The sequence below is a fragment of the Pyrgilauda ruficollis genome, unplaced genomic scaffold (assembly GCF_017590135.1).
Source record: "Pyrgilauda ruficollis isolate IOZ18807 unplaced genomic scaffold, ASM1759013v1 scaffold57, whole genome shotgun sequence".
Classification (NCBI taxonomy): Eukaryota; Metazoa; Chordata; class Aves; order Passeriformes; family Passeridae; genus Pyrgilauda; species Pyrgilauda ruficollis.
In genome coordinates, this window is record NW_024527377.1 from 7,391,428 (window position 1) to 7,408,796 (window position 17,369).

Here is a 17,369-nt window from a genome sequence, read left to right on the forward strand (position 1 = left end):
GGCAGCGGCGAGCGGCGGCGGAGCCGGTGAGTGCCGGTGCTGAAGGGACAGCGCCGCCGCTGCGGCACCGGGCGGCCCCGGGCGGCGGGCGGGGCCCCGCGCCGCAGACCCCGGGATGGGGTGGGGGGGAGAGGGGTCCCCGCGGCACCGCGTCCCCTGCGCGACCCTCGCCCCCCGCGCCGTTCCCCGTGTCCCCGCGTTCCCCCTCCTCCCCGGTGTCCCCTGCGCCCCCGGTGCGTGTTCCCCGGGTCGTGTCCCCGGGTTCCCCCCTCGTTGTCCTTGTGCTTGAGCCCCACCCCCCCACGGCGGCGCGCCCGCCGGGTCCCGCACCCCGCTGCGGTCCCGGTGTCCCCCGCATGCTGGGTGTCCGCTACGTCCCGTGTCCCCGCTGTCCCACGCCTTCCCGGCGCCCCCCCGTGTCTCCTGCGTCTCTGCAGCCCCAGTGGCCCCGGTATCCCGGTGCCTGCCGGTGTTCCCCCCGTTTGCTGTGTTCCCTCTGCGTCGCCCGTGCACCTCCCGATGTCCCCCACGTATCCCGCTATCGCTATGAGCCCCCCCTCGCCACGCGACCCCAGCGCTCCGGTGCTCCCCGTGATCCTCCCCGGTGTCCCTGCGCTCTCCGGTGTTCCCCCGTCCCCGGTGCCCCCCAAGCCCCCGCTGCAGTCCCAGGGCTCAGCACTGTACTGCCCGGAAGAGACCCCCACGTTGTCGCGGGGTGCCCCGGGGCTGGCAGCAGCAAACTTCCCGGGGTCACAGCTCGTGCAGCCCCCCCCAGTCCCAGTGGGGTTCCGGGGAGCCGGGGTGGGGGTACCCGCGGGGCTGCAGCACCCACCGGGCACGTACACACACACACGCTGCAAACTGCATCCCCAGGCTCCGAGCACAGCCTGCAGCACCCCACTCACACGGGGCACGTGGGGGGCACGGGCACCCCCCCCACACACACCCTCTGCCTGTAATCCCCCGCATGCACACACACACGGAGCACACAAGCAGCCTGCAACACCCCCACACGTACACACACGCGACACAGTCTGCAAATTTGTGTGCACAGCCCCCCGTGCCGCCTGCAAACCCACGGACCTGCACACACAACCCCCCCACACTCACACTAACACAGCCTGTAGCCCCCCCGAGTGTGCAGACTCACGCACACCCGCAGCACAAACACCCAGCACGCAGCCACAGCCCGCAACCCCGCGTGCACACACATCCGCAGAGCCCGCAGACCCCAAAACTCGCACACGCACGCGCTCAAAGCTTGCAAACAGCCTGCAAACCCGCACCTCACGGGCGCGCACGCAGTCTGCAGCCCCACAAACTTATCCACACGCGTGTGTGTACGCACCCCCCGTGCAAACACAGCCTGCAGGCACCCGCAAACACACCTCTTGAGCAAACACAGCCTGCACGCAGAGCTCACGCGGCGCGCACCCGCTCCGTCCTGCTCAGGCAGTGCCCCTGCACGGTGTCACCCACCCGCAGGGATCACACACACAGTCACAGGCTGCTGCCTGCAACCCCTGCAGCCCCCAAGCACTGCCGCAACCCGCCAACAGCCTCTTCCCCATCCCTCTGCAGAGCACTCGTGCTGCCGTAGACACACACGCACACGCAGCACCCCGGGTCCGGCTGTGCCACGCTGGCACCCCCACACAAGGTCTGTCACCCCCTCCCGCAAAGCAGGGGCACACGGTGCATGGTGGGTCCCCATCCCACCAGGCCCCAAGCAGGGGGCTCCTGGTGCCACACCAAGGGCAGTGCTGAGGTGGAACATCCCTCTGGAGTCCCTGCCTTGGTGCCTCCACAGGTCCTCAAGGCCAGAAGGGATGTAGGGAGGGGGCTGAGGGGAGCAGGCACAGTCACTCTCTGCTTGCAGACCCCAGAACCTCCCTCTGCCCATCCTGGAAGGCACTTGGGCTGAGGATGCAGAGGGTGCAAAATCCCTCAGCCTGGGCAGTAGGGAACCTTAGCATGGCATCCCCAACCTGTCCTTCTCTGCCTGCACAGGTGGCCCAGGTCAGCAAGCCCGGACAGCGGTGGATGAGCGCTGGGCACTGGCCTAGCCACACGCACACACCGGCACCATGGACTTCGTCATGAAGCAAGCGCTGGGCGGTGAGTGGGAGCTGTTCCCCCTTAAGGGTCCCCCTGTGGGGAGCAGTGCTGGCCCAGCACCCCAGTAGAGCAGTGGGAGGGACACAGCAAGGGGACAGAGTCACACAGAGAGCCACCAGCAGTGGGGAGCTGCTGCTGGAGCCCTCCAGGTTTCCCATTGCCAGTGCCGTCAGCAGCTGGCTGGGGAATCCTGGCTCTTCTGCCACAAAGTGGGATTCCCCAGCAGGTCCCCTGGGTGCTGAAGAAGGAGCTGCTGGCATCTCCCCCAGCTGACACTGAACTAGGGCAGAACAGCCAGCCCGTGGTACTCCCCATCCCCACAGCCTCCCGAGCCTGTCTGCAGCCCTGGGGATGTCCCAGGTCCTCCTTGCCCTCCCTGCTGCTGCGGGGGCTTTGGCAGCAGCACCACGCTGCAGCACCCTTGGGGGCCAACCAAGGGTCTCGTATGCGCAGGGGCCACCAAGGACATGGGGAAGATGCTGGGGGGCGAGGAGGAGAAGGATCCCGATGCGCAGAAGAAGGAGGAGGAGAGGCAGGAGGCCCTGCGCCAGCAGGAGGAGGAGCGGAAAGCCAAGCACGCCCGCATGGAAGCGGAGCGGGAGAAAGTCCGGCAGCAGATCCGTGACAAGGTGGGCACACACCCCCCCTGTGCCCGCCCCTGCCTGTGGCAGCCGGGATGGGGCTGGGACAGGGAGCCGGCATGGCCGGGAGGAGGGTGGCCCAAGTCGGTGGCGATGGGCACGGGGCACAGCGCAGGCAGTGCCCACTGCCTGCCCTGCTGAGAGCCTGTGTCCTCTCAGTATGGGCTGAAGAAGAAGGAGGAGAAGGAAGCAGAGGAGAAAGCTGCTCTGGAGCAGCCGTGTGAGGGCAGCCTGACGCGCCCCAAGAAGGCGATCCCGGCGGGCTGTGGGGACGAGGAAGAGGAGGAGGAGGAGAGCATCCTGGACACCGTCCTCAAGTACCTGCCCGGCCCACTGCAGGATATGTTCAAGAAGTAACAGCACCGTCAACCCTGCCATAGGGTGCTGGGGCACGGGCGCCCTCTCTCCTACAACTCCTCCATCAGTTCCCTTGGCCCCGGAGAGGGGGTCCCCACACCCCCTCCCATCCCCTCCTGCCCTGTCCCCCAACCAGACCAAAAGCCCGCCCCGTCCCGTCCAGGCAGGGCCCCCCCACCACGCCAAAGGGGAGCAGCCCTGGCCGGACAGGGCGAACCGGGACCAAATGCACTGATGTAACCTCGCGGCAGGCTAGGGGCACCCAGGCCCTACCGGCCCCCCGGGGTGGCTCCTCGTGCCCCCTGCCCTGCCCCTTCTGTTCTCCCAGGGGACCCCAGTAGGCCTCTGCTCGCCTGCCCCCGTCCCCAACACTGCCATCCCCCTGCCCCCTCCCGCCCTGGGCCAAGCCCAAAGCACAAAGCCAGGCGCCCTGCCCGCAGCTCCCCCATCCCCGGTCGTCGGGCGCGGGGGTCCCCCGGGGCTGCCCGGTGTGCTCGTGCATCGGGGGGTTGGAGGGGACCCCCCTCCCCGCATCTCTGGCCCCATAGTTAAAGCCATATCAGTTAGACTGCAATACTTCAGCACCGGGAGGAGCGGGCGCCGCGCTCCGCCAACCGTGTACAAAGGCACGCGCGGGGCAGGGGTCCCCCTGCCTCGTCCCCCCGTCCCCGCCGCTCGCTCGTCTGTGTCTTGGCCCCGCTGGCCCCCGTTTCTCGCATTAGTGTCTCTGTGCCAGGGTGCGCCCCGTCGCTCCATGCGTCCTCGTGTCCGCTGCTGACTCCCCCCCCCGAGTCCCCACTGTCCCCGGGGGCCACCCGCGGCGCCCCTCGCCGTGCTGCTGGGACCCCCACTCTGTCCCCTGCAATAAAGCCAGCGTGGGGCCGAGGGCTGCCGGGCCAGTCCCGGGCTGGGAGAACCCGGCTGCCCTCACCTGATGCTGGACACATGGGTCCCCGGGCCTGGGAAGGGATCCCCGGGATGTCCCAGGAGCCGCTGCTTGCACCCCAACGTGGGGAGGCAGGGGCACACCCTCATCCCGGCCCGTCTCTTGCCACACCGTGCTCCCCCTCCCTGTGCTTCCTCAGCCACGGCCCCCAGCCGCTCACCAGGGCCCTCCCGGGAGGTGGCGGGCAGCTCGGGGTCCCACAGACATGCTGTGACCATCCTGCTCGAACTAGTCTTTGACGAACTAATAAAATAAAGGGATTTGTACATTGCTCTGGCCTCTTCTCATCCGTTGCTTTCCTGGGCCCCCGTGTCAGCTCCCTCACCCCACCAAGCTGAGGGTTGAAATCTGGCAGCTCATCACACGTGGGCTGGCCCCCAGCCAGGTCTCTACAGGTGCAGGAAGCAGCCACATGTGGCTCCCAGAGTCCTGCTCCTTCCTCCTGCCTTCCTACTCCACAGGCATCTGTCCTTTCTGGGGCTGGGGACAAGACAAAAGGGATGTCCCACAGACATGGTGGCGTGAGGGTTTCTCCCCCTTCCCCTTGACTCCTATACTTCCCTCACTGAATGACTGAGGATAGCCAGGAGTCCAAGGGCTGTTCCTGATGGGTCACAGCATTCCACCACTCCAAGAGAGGAGCATGAGGCTGTGGGCATGGTGCACCTCATGCTCCCACACCGAGGCAGAGGCTCTGGCAGTGCCCAGGCCTGGCACAGCTCAAGAGGCTCCAGCTCCAGCTGATGTGCCATCATTTACCAGCAAAGAGCTCAGCTGTTACCCAGGCGGCATCAGCAGAGCAGTCACCCAGAAAAGCTTCTGTCAGAAGGAAATATGAGGCTAGAGAACGGCAGAGATCTCGCAGGCAAGGTCTCCATTGCAGGCAGGCTGTGCCCTGGTACCCAGCACAGCGGTGCAGGCAGGGAGAAATCCGCACAGCCCTCCCTGGGCAGTGGGGACAGGGCAGGGGAAGGGCTCTGCCCGGGGCTGGCGGCTGTGGCATGGAACGTGCAGCGTCCTCCATGTCCCGATCTGAGCGGTGTCCCCGCTGTCACCTGTCCCCACCGTGGGCACGCAGCGCCCCCTGGTGTGGCGACAGCGCAGGGCAGGGGACACAGAGAGCGGGGACAGGAGCGACAGTCCCAGACAGACCCCTTGCCAGGGCCGTGCTATGGCCAAGGGAAGGAGGCAGGGGGAGGGAGAGCAGCTCAGCAGCCCGCTTTTACCCCCTCAAATAGCCACAGGCACCTTCGTTAAGGAAGAGGATTTATCAAAATTAGAAAAAGACACCACAAATATTTTAAAAAAGCCACAGCTGGGAAAACATCTACCAGTTCAAACCCCCCTCCCTCCCCTCATTGCCCCAGCTAGGGAAGGGACATGGGATGTCAGGGAGGGGGAGAGGCAGGTTGTGCTCCCAGAGCTGCCCTTGCCACCAGGCTTGTGGGGACAAGGGGACAGTCACGTATCTCATCACTGCTGGGGAGCCTGGTCAAAGCAGAGCACCTCCCATGGGAGGCTCCTCAGCAGCCACCTTCAGTGACTGATTTTCTTTGGCCACTTGCCTTTGGAACAAGCCCCCCCATGCCCCAGAGAGGAGGTGGCAGAGGGGGGCCCTGACGAAATCCCCCCACTCTCCCCAGCACACAGCTGCCTGTTTATAAAGCTCCCAAGAACAGGACACACCGAGCTGAGCCCGAGGCCACAGCCCTGCCAGGCTGGCAAGGAGATGAGCCAGCTCCTTGCCCCACCTATGCTAAGCTCCCACCCTCGAGGACAGGCAGGTGTTGCCTCCCTGGGTGCAGCGGCTTCATCAGGAGTCGTTGGGGAGCCCAAAAAGCTTGACAGTGCCAGCCTCCCGGCTGCTGTCGTATTTGCCATCTTTGTCGTCACAGGCGAAGGCCAGCAGCGGCCTCTTCGGGTGCCAGGCCACTGTGAAGGTGGGGGACTCACACTGCACCTCCCAGAGCTTCTCTCCTGCATGGAAAAGGAGCCACGTCAGCCTGGAGTGCCTCCAGCCCCCTCTGCTGCTCACCTCCCCGAGCCAAGCACCTGCTGCTTCCCTCAGCGAAGGGGAGAGGCAGCACAAACGCTGCTCCAGCGCCTTTCAGTCACCCAGTGACAAGGTACAGACATGACAGGCATGTGTGCCACAGACTTCTGAGGCAGAGGCTCCCCCTCCTGGCATTCTGCTCTGCACAGGAAAGCTCTTCCTTAGCAGACAGATTCTCCCTGTGTCCCCCCCAGCTCTACCAGCACTTCTCCATCCAATTCCCCCCTTGTTGTTCCCCAAAATAAAACCATTACCTGTTTCCACCTCAGCAATGTCAATGAAGTGATCTTCTGATGCTGAGGCCAGCATCTTCCCATCATGGCTAAAGCTCAACGTCCGCACAGGCCAGTCCAGCCTGCAGCAACCGAGGGGAGCAGACAGTGAGGCACTGCCACCACAGTCCCCAGAGAGGGGGAAAACAATTTTGGGACAGCTCTACCTACCTGGAGAAGCACCTCACACACACCAGCTCATCCACATCCCAGAGGCTGACCAATGCATCAGCACTGCCTGTGGCAAAATACTTCCCCATGGGATCGAACTTGATGCAGATGCAGTTGGAAGGATGGGCGTTGATGGACTGGATGGGTTTCAGCTCTGGGTAGCTGTGGAGGTGAAGGGAGAGGGCAGGGAGCAGTGAGAGAAGCACAGGGATTCCCTAGAGCAGGGCAGGCATGAGGCACACCAGGATGGGAAGCAAACCCTGCCAAGGCAGGACTCACTGAGTGTCCAGTGAAGGAGGAAAAGCATCAGGGACCATTCCAGGGAGCTGAGCCCATCCCACAGCTGTGGCAACCTCAGCTCCAGGCAAGCTCTTTCCCACCAGAGGGCAGGGGATTGCTGGGATGTGGGGCTCAGGTTTCCCAGAAGCAGCAAAGGAACTTGCAAATGACTGCAGCCAGCCCAGCCACCGGGTCCAGCAGCAGCCACGGGCACCTGCCTGAGGATGTTGATGCAGCCATTCCCATTGGTGAGGAAGAACATGTTGTTATCGTTGTTCCAGGAGATCTCGTTCACCTCAAACTTGAACTGTTCCTCAGCTTTGGAGCGATGTGTCTTGGCATCAATGAAGGTGACCACATCATCCTTGTTCCCCACGGCAATGGTCTGTCCATCAGGGCTCCAGCAGATGTTGATGTTCTCACCTGAAAGGACAGAGAGTCCCACTTCCACTCCAACCACCCCCAAATGGGAAAGACTGCCAGTTCTTCAGTCTAACACAAACCCTGCACGGCAGCTATCCAGCAAAACCAAACTTGTGAGAAGTACAGCTTGAAGACAATATGCCACACCCCATTTCAGCCAAGATGGGACCACAGCAACCACCAAACAAGGTCACGCCAAAGATCCTCTGAATCCAGTCATCTCTGAGATCCAGAAAAAGTAGAAGCCAAAAATAAATACCTTTGAATAAAGGTAAGAACGTGGCAGGTTGCTGTTACACAACTTCACAGTGCCATTCCCAGCCCCAACAACTCAAAAGTGGACATTTTCAAGACCATAGATGGTATTTGGGTTAAGCATCACATGAATTCAAATAGTTTTTCTGAATCCACACAAACTTTTATTTCCACCACAGCTCTCTGTAAACATGCCAGTCTCCAGCCTCACAGCCCACTGACTCCAGAGGCAAGTACAAAGGACATTTTAACAGCCAGCACCGTATTTCAGCAGTTCTACAAGCCCCGACCCCACAGTAAATCAGCTCTCACGTGATGAGTGCAACACAAATATAATGCAGTTAGCAAAGATGTCCAGCCAGAAATAACCACAGGAAAGGTGCAAAGCTCTGTGCCACTGCAGATGGGTCCCACACAGCTGGGGTCCTGCCGGGAAGACGCCCCAGGAAGGCAGGGACTCACCTTTGGTGTTGACAGTGGCGATGCACTTGGTGGTGCGGACATCCCAGATGCGGATGGTTTTGTCCCCTGACGCTGTGACAAACAGGTCAGGGTTGCTGGGGTGCCAGCAGAGCTGATCCACGCTGTCCCCATGGCCCCGGTAGTTGTTCTCCTTCACCTGCAGGGACAGGGCAGACCAGGTGAGGCTGTGCCCAGCTCTGCTCCAGCTCCTGCCCACATCCCGGCACGCTGCATCCCCGCTGGGATGAGCAGGGGCCCCCGGGCACCCCAGTTCCACCACGGTCACATCTCCCTCTCACAGCCGGCCTGGATGGAGAACCCCGCCAGGCACCAGCTCCATTCCCGGCTGGCAGACCCGGCCTGCGCTGCCCTCGGCGATTCCGGTGCACACCGAGCACCCCGGCCCAGGCCCGGCACCGAGCACCGGGACACTCCCGCTCCCAGACCCCAGCCCAGCCAGCCGCGCCCGGCGTGCCCACGGGCTCCCGCTACCGATCCGCACCGCCCCCGCCCGCCCGATGCCGGCGGATCTCACCAGCCGGTCCTTCTCGAGCAGGAAGACGCTGGCGGTCTTGTCGAAGGAACCGGAGGCGAGGCGGCGGCCGCAGCAGCTCCAGGCCACCGAGTGCACCTTGGCGCCGTGCGCCGGGAACTCGCGGCTCCGCGTGTTGGCGCGGAACAGCTCCTGCATGGCCTGCACGTAGGGCGACAGCGCCATGGCGGGGCCGCCGCCACCGGCACCGCCGCCCCGCCCCGGCACCGCGCCTGACGCCACTTCCGCCGCCCCCCCGCGCCCGGCGCGGCCCCACCGGCGGAGCGGAGCCGGCGCTCGCCGCCGGGATGGACAACAACGTGGTCCTCGTCAGCGATTCGGACTCGGAGGGCGCCCGCACGCCGCCGCTCCAGCCCTGCCGCTCCCGCCACTCGCTGCCCGCCCCCGCCGTGAGTCCGTGGCTCCCGCGGGCACGGCGCCGCTGCCGCACACAAGATGGCGGCGCTGCCATGGCGGGCGGGGACGGGAGGCGCGCACGGACTGGCAGCCTCGGGGCAGGGGAGGGGGTGGGCGTGTGTGCCCCGCTCCCGTCCCGTCCCAGCCGGGTCCTCAGGGACCTCCCACCCTCTTCCTAGCCGGGCTCGGGTCGCGGCGGGCACCTCCCGCCAGAGGAGCCCTGTTCCACAAGCGCGCTCCCCGCAGGGGTCCCAGCCTCCTTGGCCATATACCCTTAGAAAGAGCCCAGTGCCTGCCATAGCGTGTCGCGGTGCTCTCGCTGCACCCCGAGAAGCGTCCGACCCTGCTGGGCTCAGCCCCCGGCGGGATGCGGTGGGGCGGTTGCCGCCCCTGCTCCCCGTGCCGTTCCCCGGCCCTGTCCCGCTCCGCCGGCGGGTGCGGGGCCGGTGCGGCCGCGGTTCCGGGCGCGAGGCTCAGGCTCGGACGGGGAAACGGTCGGTGCCCGGCCCCGCACCGCTGTCCCGGGTCCTGAGCCGCTTGGAACCCTGCACCTCCCTCCCTCCGCAGCTCCTGGGTGCCGGAGCCCACTGGGCTTTGCCCTCTCCTTGGGGAAGGCAGCAGGTTTGAGTCGGGGGAGGAAAGTGGATTTAAATTCTCTGCTAAACGGGTTCCCTGCTTTGAGGTGCTGAGGGGGATTTTTTTCTCAAGAGCAAACAGGCTCCGACCCCTCCTGAGCCTGCCAAAAGTTTGGGAAGTAGAGTGTGTGACCTGCTGCTGGTGCAGGCACAGCTGCCTCCCCTGCCTGCTCCTGCTGCCCCTCGGACCCTGCATTGCCCTGCAAGGTCTGGATGGGAGTCCCCAAAGTCTCAGAGCTGCTGTAGCTTCAATTGGTGCCACAGATGAAAAGGCAGCTTTGTTTCCTGCCATGCCTGTCCTCCAGAGCAGGTGATGTGCCACAGAAAAGTTTGCAGGGTTTGGATCCTGTGCTTGTTCCTGCCAGTGCCTGGGTACAGGAGAGCTCTCTGTGTTTCCACTGCCCTCCCTGGACATGCCAGCAGGACTGGCATTTCCCTGTTGTAGGAGGGAGCTGAGCAGGCAGCTAGGTCTGTTCTGAGCCAAGGCACGAGGACATGAGCCCTGAGGGGAGTGTGGAAGAAGAGCCTGGGTTGGGCTCAGGCTCAGCTGTGCTGCCAGGGGAGGCTGATCCCAGAGCTCAGGGCCACAGGACCCTTTGGACAGGCAGAAGGGTCTTTGCCCCTCTTTTTCTAGGCTGGTGCCCTTTTCCCTCTTGGACTGGGACTACAGTGCCATCATAGCAGAGGCTCCTGGCAGGACTGGACACTGACACTGCTGCTCTGTCCCCACAGGAGATCATTGACCTGACCTGTGAGGATGCAAACACAGACCCGACACCGTCGAGCAGCCTTGCCTTCATCGACCTGACTGAGGACATGTGCAGCCTTTTCCACTCCACCCTTGGTGCTGCTCAGAACTCCAGAAACGCTGCCCCAGCAGCACACACGTCCCACCCCCAACTCTGCCCCGCTGCAGAAAAAGAAATGCATGCAGTGCCAGAGCAGAGCCCTGCACAGGCATCACACAACACTTCTGTGAAGCTCAGTTCCACCATGGTCACAGCAGAAGCCATGGAGAACTGCAGCTGCCTTTCTCCTGTCTCTAGGTGCCACAGCTGGAGCCCAGAGCAGGATTACAGCACTACTGCCTTGAACAGCAGCTTGGACTCGCAGTCAGACTCAGACTGCCTGTCCCCATCTCCCCCCAGCCTGGACAGCAACAGCAGCATGAGAGCTGATGGCCCAGAGGAAGATCCTCCCCAGCCCTACCAGGAAAGGAACCTCCCCCCAAGGTTGAGCCCTGCCCCAACCATTCCTATAACACCAGGAAAGACCCAAAGGCCTTTGCCAGAAGCAAGTGACTTCCCACCACACCAGCCAATCCAGCAAGCCACCCCAGCCAGGACTGACACTGACAGCAAGGCCTTGCTGGACAAACTGCACAACTTCAGCAGGAGTGGAGTCCAACACCTCTTCCTCCAAGGCATAGCACCCAACAGGGAATCACAAAAGGTAAACAGGGTTTGGAGCAGCCCCTGTGGTAGAGGATGGAGCAAGGGCAGCCTCTGCTCCCCTTTGCCAGGCAGCTGGGGGCTCTGGTTATTGCAGTTCCCTTCCCAGTGGGTCCCACATCACAGCTGGGATCCTCTTGTGTCAGGGGAGCTTTCACCCATTGTCTTGCCTTGTACACAGCAGAAACCTGGGCTCATCCCCAGCGGGAAGCTGAGCATGGTGCACACCACCATGGAGGAGAACAGCCTGGAGGGCACCTTGTATTTCCTGAACGAGTTTGTCTCCTGCCAGCACCGTCCCCCCAAAGAAATAGTCTGCCACCTGATCAAACAGATGCTGTTGGACACCCATGAAGGGGAGATCCTGAATGACATCTACACGCTGCTGATGAAGATCCAAATGTAGGTGTTCCCCTTGTCCCAGGTGTTCCCAGGGGTCTGCTCAGCATAAGGATTATTCTGTGCTCACCCACAGAACAGGGAGTGGTTTCCCCAATAACCCAGGATAATCCTCCTGCCAACACAGGCACACCCTAAGCTCTCTGAGGGTGGGTCAGGGACAGTTTGTGACACAAGTGAGCCCTTGGGGACAGAAGAGTGTGTTTGCCTTGCCCTGAAGCACAGGTCTCATTCTTCACTGCTGTGGCATGGCAGAAGTGCCTTCCCTGGGCTGCAGCAGTGGCTGGAGCAGCTCCCTCAGTTTCCTCAGGCTTCCCACAGAGAGGTGCAATGTTTTATGAGGCCACAGGTATAGGAATCCTGGGCATCTCCATGGAGTATAGCCCCTGTCAGGAGTTTCCAAAAACTTAATGTGTTATGGGGAGGAGAAGGGGTGAGGGCAAAGATGGAGAGGAGAAGGCAGGGAACACACCTGAGCAAGTGGGGTTGGGAGTGGCTGTGGAAGGGCTAAGAGGCTGCCCTGCCTCCAAGCAGCTGATCAGGTAGTTCAGCACAAATGGACATGGCTGTCCTTGCAGGCTCCATCCAGCCAACATCGCCACGGTGGGATGGGACTGGACTCTGGTGAAATTCATCATGGAGCAGCAGGTACTTGGCACCTTGTGTGTCACATGGGGCAGGGATCATCCAGCACACGCTGCCTGAGGGTGAGTGTTCCTAAGTGCTTCCTGTGGCTGTGCTCTGTTCCAGAGCTAGCCAGTCCAACAGTGAGTGCCAGCTGGGAATCCCACATTTATCCACAGTGCTCCCTTAACCCTCTGCCATTTTAGGCAAGTTGTCCCACTGAAGAAGGCACAGATAAACCCTCTCTGGGTCACAGCACTAGTACAATGCCCAGCAATGCCCCTCAGGGTCTTGCCTGAGCCAGGCAGCTCCTCCCACAACCACTCCCAAGACAGCCAGCTTCCCTGGTGTTCCTAAGCCTGTGGCCCCACCAGACTCACATGCTTTCCATCTGCCCGCAGGAGAAGCCCCCTGGTTGGCTCCTCTTCCTGCAGTACGTGGTACAGACCCTGGAGGATGACTTCCAGCACAATCTGAAGTCATACCAGCTGCAGAAGTCAATTGCCAAGAAAGTCCTTTCATGTGACTTGTGCTTCAACAATGTCAAGTAAGGGACACCTCCTCCTTGCTCTCTAACCAGAAGCTGAGAGGCAGGGGCTTAGGGAACACTTGTCAAGACTCCAGTCAGACTTTCAGACTTTCTAAGAAGCAGACTTGGGAGACAAAGGGAAGCACAGGGCCAGCTATAGGGACTAGGAAAAGATTTACAAAAGCAAACCACCACAGATGATACAAGGCCTTTCCAGTCACAACAGAGTGGGCTTTTCCCAGGGATGAGGTCAGATTTGCATTGCTCAGGACAGGACTGAGAAGGAAGCAGTCCTGTAGGCAAGTATACAAATCAAGAGAGCTCCTTTGTTGAGCTGTTCAACAGAGCTACTCTCTAACCTGTCCAAGTGGGTGGAACATAGTCTTCATTGTCAAGGCCTTTCCTCCAGCTCTAAGTGGATCTAGAGGTCAGAACACAGCAAAACAAGGCACCTCCCCAATAAAATTCTTGTTTCTGTTCCAGGGAAGTGGTCAATTGGTTGGTGGCAGCAGTTACAGGAGTTGGGTTGTCCCAGCCCCAGGAAGAGCTGCAAGAAGCCAGGGCTGAACACAGCTCATCTTCACCAAGGCTGGCCAGCACTCAGACAGCTCAGAGAGACCAGGCCCAGACAGCTTTCTTTGCCCAAAAGTAAGCTCCAGAATTCCAAACTCCCTGCTGGCATTATCACAGACCCAAGTCAGGCAGAAGCCAGAGTCACTCTCTTGCTGTCAGTTCAGGGAAGCCAGGCTGTACCAGCTTTGCTGGTTCTTCTTTTGGTTAAAGACTTGGTGAGCAAAGGACTCTCACCTGGAAGGAAACTGGCTCAGTGTCATCCTCTTGATGTAGCACAAGGCTGGAGCTTGTGGCCCACAGCTCAGGCAGCCCCATGCTGCTCCAACACTCAGGAGCCACCAAGACCTCCTGAGGGTCAATCTGGGGATGAGCTTTGCTTGCAAAAGCATCAGATTCAGAAATCACCAGGAGACACCAAAGCTGGCCCACTGCATTCCCATGCCCCTCACCGCACGAGGCTGAAGCAGGGGCCATCCCCAAGGCTTTGCTTGGCAAGCTGAGGAGCAGAGTCCCCCTGTGCTGACTGTCCCCTCTCACCCAGGACGATGCTCCTGCTCCAGCAGATGTTGGCCATGGCAGTGGAAGTGGACAGATCTCCCACCTGCAGCTCTCGTAAGATTGCAGACGACATTTTCCCGTTCATACTGAATATCCCCCTGAGGAGCCAAAGGTGAGACAAGCATGTGCAAGGCAGCATTTGCCTGTGTGAACAATGGTCTTATTCCCAATTTACATCCAAGTCTGGATGCATAAAGTTCTACAGGGTACAGAAAGACAGGCCAGCCAGCAAGAGCATTGCTGTGTCTCCCACGGAGATGCAACATCACCAGCTGAGCAGCTGATGTGTTGATGGAAACACACCCAGGTGGTGTGTTGCTGAGAACAGTCAATTCTCCCACTTGTTAAAGTTGTGACCTTAAAACTGTAAAGAAGGTCTGAAAAGCAGCACTGTGCAGCACAGCCAAGCACTGGCAAAGACATCACTGATTCCCATGGGCAACCAGGTAGTCAGAAATATGATGCAGTTCTTACAGCTTTGCCTTGACATCCTTTGTTTGCTTCTTTAAGAAGTGCAAATGTGAAGCCAAAGCACAAGGGAGTGAAGAGACCACTAAGCCCCCAAGCATTTCAAACCCATGTTTCAATGCCCAGCAAGCAGCCCTTCACATCCTTTCAGCAGAACTCTGTGCACACACCAGGTATAAACCAAAGCAAACCGACTCTAACCAAGCTGTCACTTTGCCCAGGACAGATATAGATCCTTCTACCCTGACCCCACATCACCCTTGCTTGGCTGGGCTCCCTGCAAGTCAGCAGGAATGAGCCACTGCCACACAGGCTGCTGGGCAGGCTGAAGTGAAGCAGCTCAGTTTGCTTTAGAGACTGTACTCACTTCCAGCTGCTGCAGGTCACACCTGAGGATGAAAACATGGCCATGGCCAAGCTGCATAACAAAGGTCTCTCACCACATCTGGTAGTCTTCCTTCCAGGGCACGGCTGGGTAGCCCCTGCAGTCACCCCACATCTGCACTAGGACAGCAGGAGCATGCTGGAACAGTTGTCTCTGGTCAGGCTGTGCTGTCTCAACCAAAGTAAATTCCTTTTGTGTTCCAGGGAAGCTTTATTAAACACCATGGAGAGCCAGCTGCTGCGCTGCAGACTGCTAGAGCTGTTATTCCAGCACAGTTGTGACGTGCCCACATCCTCGTCCATGTCTCTGGACAAGGTTCTGTATTTCCTGAGCCACTCCTCTGTGCTGCCACAATTCCAGGTATCCAGTCCAACCTTTCCTTTGACTTGTTCTCCTCTGAGAAAACTTCTAACAACCAAATACTGTCTCCTGTCCTAGGATGAAACAGCAACATGGCAAAGATGGGATGAGATGCTGCAGTACTTGAGTTTGCTGCTGCTGAGTTATCATGGTGTAAAAGTGGGTAAGCAGTGCTTGTTCTGGCCCTAACAGTCTCATCAAGAGGCTGCAGTAGAACGGCCAAATTCCTCTTCCTCCTCTCATCACTACTGGACTCATGGCCACTGAATCTTAGAAAGACAGTGTGCTTCCATCCATGACAGTAACTATTCCCAGCAGTCAAAGAAGTGATGTTGCATTAACCAGAGCACCCACCTTGCTTTGCCAAGTTTAGCCCCTGCAAAATAGCCTTCTCCCTAAAAGAAGGAAGCACTTCCCAGCATTGCACAGTACACAAGAGGGTGCTTTGTACCCCTGTTGTCTGAGCTGCTGTACAGTGGGTGGAAGAATAGGGTGCTTTAGGAAGAAAAGCAGAAGACAAAGGGATCATAGAAGATCCCAGGCTGGAAGAGAGACACAAGACTCATTGAACTCCACTTCTGGGCCTGCATAGACAGCTCAGAATCCCACCCTGTGCCTGAGAGAGTTGTCCACACATTCCTGGAGCTCTGGCAGCCTTGGAGCCATGACTGTTCCCTGGGGAGCCTGTTCAGTGCCCAACCACCCTGTGGGGAAGACTTTTTTTCCTAATAGCCAACCTAAATCTCGCTTGGCACATCTCCAGTCATTCCCTTGGGTCCTGTCACTGCCCTACAGAGCAGAGATGGGAGCTGCCCCTCCCTCCTGAGGAAGCTGTAGACCCCAGTGAGGTCTGATCTGTCTCCTCAAGGCTGAACACAGCAAGTGACCTAAGCCACTCCTCATGTGGCTTGCCCTCTAGACCCCTCACCATCTCTGAAGCCCTCCTTTGGGCAAACCAGGACCCTTGCAGCACTTAGTAAACTGTGTAGAGAGCACCATCCACAGCAGCCATGGAAACAGCAGCAATTCTGACCCCAGGAGAGTGGCACAGTCACAAAATACTCTGTAAAACTGTGTATTTGCCAGAAGTCTCTTCCAACTTCAGGTGCTTTAGCCCAGGGTTAAGGCTGTCATGAATGAATGCAGAGGAATCCATCATCATATATGCAAAGTCTCACTCTCCCTGAAGTCCTAGATAATAATCACTGTTGTTGGGCTCTTTGGAGACTCCTTTGCAGTTGCCCACTTGCCATTCACACAGAAGACAAGGATTATACAAGCCTTGCCCCTTCCCCATTCCCTGGGCTCTCTCTGCATGCCAAATGAGCTCCAGGAGGGGCCAGTTCCTTCTTCCCAAAGTCTTGTGCAGAACCATCGAGGATAACAAGAGGATCAGTCCCATTTCCAGCACTGCCTGTGGCACACTGGGTCCATCCCAGCAGCTCAGGCAGCTCTTTGGGTGTTGCCTCTCCCCACCAGCATTTCCTCTTGCAGAGCACCTGCGAACCTCTGTCAGTGACCGGATGAAACTGATTGCTCAGAAAGCCAAGCCCAGGCTCCAGGACAGTGATGACATCAGCCAGCTGGACATTCAGCTGAAGATGAATGACTTCATCAGCAGAATGCAGAAGACCCTGGGGGAGCCTTTTCCCCCACAAATCCAGGAGAAATTGTTCATGCTGCAGGAGTTGTTCTTCATTGTCACTGCTGCCTGATGGAGACAACCACTGCAGCAAGGGGGCCAAAACTTTGTGTTCTTACTATAACCCCCCCCCCCCAATCTCATACTGCAATCTCAGCATCATGGGGTTGGTTTATACAGTCCTGTTGAAAGATGTTTGGTTTACATTGTTTCAGAATTTCAAGTTTGCCTTGTGCAGTTTTGCAAAGCACTTTGTACACTTGAAAAAATGAGTTTTTTTCATGTTTGCTAAGACACTTTTGTCTTGATACCAGCACTGCCCAAAGGAAGTCTTTTCCCCCACAAATCCAGGACAAATTGTTCATGCTGCACGAGTTGTTCTTCACTGTCCCTGCTGCTTGATGGAGACAAGCACTAACAGCAAGGGGGACAAAACTTCATGTTCTCAATATAAACCTTCCCATCTCACACTGCAATCTTAGCATCATGGGCCTTGGTTTATACAGTTCTTTTGAAAGATGTTTGGTTTACATTGTTTCAGAATTTCCGTTCAAGTTTACCTCATGCAAATTTAAAAGCACTTTGTACACTTTAAAAAATAAATTTTTTTCATGTTTGCTGAGTCTTTAGTCCTTGTGCCAGTGCTGCCCAAAGTCCAGAGCTCTGTCAGATCACACCACAAGGCCATGCTTTAACCCCAGCCTTCCCAATCTATGAGATTCTCCTGTACCTCAGTACCTGAATGTGTTCCATGACTTTGAGCTCATTTCACACTCCAGGAGCACAGGGAACACCAGCATTCAGAGCTCAGACTTCCCC

General features: G+C 59.0%; 3 protein-coding genes across 6 annotated transcripts in view; 2 read left to right on the forward strand and 1 right to left on the reverse strand.

Annotated features, from left to right (window-relative positions):
* The window catches only part of CPLX2 (complexin 2), a 15,377-nt gene extending 11,044 nt beyond the window's left edge, over window positions 1-4,333 (forward strand). For both annotated transcript variants that reach the window (XM_041482024.1, XM_041482025.1), the window contains exons 3-5: window positions 2,011-2,118; window positions 2,572-2,747; window positions 2,919-4,333. In XM_041482024.1, the coding sequence (XP_041337958.1) occupies window positions 2,088-2,118; window positions 2,572-2,747; window positions 2,919-3,116 (405 nt within the window). In that variant the 5' untranslated portion in view covers window positions 2,011-2,087 and the 3' untranslated portion in view covers window positions 3,117-4,333. The remainder of the gene's footprint in view (window positions 1-2,010; window positions 2,119-2,571; window positions 2,748-2,918) is intronic.
* A 982-nt stretch (window positions 4,334-5,315) lies between these two features.
* Window positions 5,316-8,746, reverse strand: THOC3 (THO complex 3). Its single transcript, XM_041481822.1, has 6 exons — window positions 8,513-8,746; window positions 7,978-8,134; window positions 7,056-7,260; window positions 6,559-6,720; window positions 6,370-6,470; window positions 5,316-6,039 (listed from the first exon to the last, which is right to left on the reverse strand). Exons 1-6 carry the CDS (start codon window positions 8,693-8,695, stop codon window positions 5,876-5,878), a joined length of 972 nt encoding a protein of 323 aa, XP_041337756.1. The 5' UTR covers window positions 8,696-8,746; the 3' UTR covers window positions 5,316-5,875.
* A 43-nt stretch (window positions 8,747-8,789) lies between these two features.
* On the forward strand, window positions 8,790-17,172 carry SIMC1 (SUMO interacting motifs containing 1). 3 transcript variants are annotated; one of them, XM_041481816.1, is made up of 10 exons: window positions 8,790-8,919; window positions 10,294-11,013; window positions 11,194-11,414; window positions 11,990-12,059; window positions 12,437-12,582; window positions 13,048-13,212; window positions 13,679-13,807; window positions 14,752-14,908; window positions 14,987-15,071; window positions 16,403-17,172. In XM_041481816.1, exons 1-10 carry the CDS (start codon window positions 8,818-8,820, stop codon window positions 16,621-16,623), a joined length of 2,016 nt encoding a protein of 671 aa, XP_041337750.1. In that variant the 5' UTR covers window positions 8,790-8,817; the 3' UTR covers window positions 16,624-17,172. The 3 variants fall into 3 exon arrangements, with proteins under 3 accessions (XP_041337750.1, XP_041337751.1, XP_041337752.1); XM_041481817.1 differs by having other exon boundaries at window positions 11,197-11,414; XM_041481818.1 differs by having other exon boundaries at window positions 8,796-8,919; window positions 10,608-11,013.
* The last annotated feature ends 197 nt before the right edge of the window (window positions 17,173-17,369 follow it).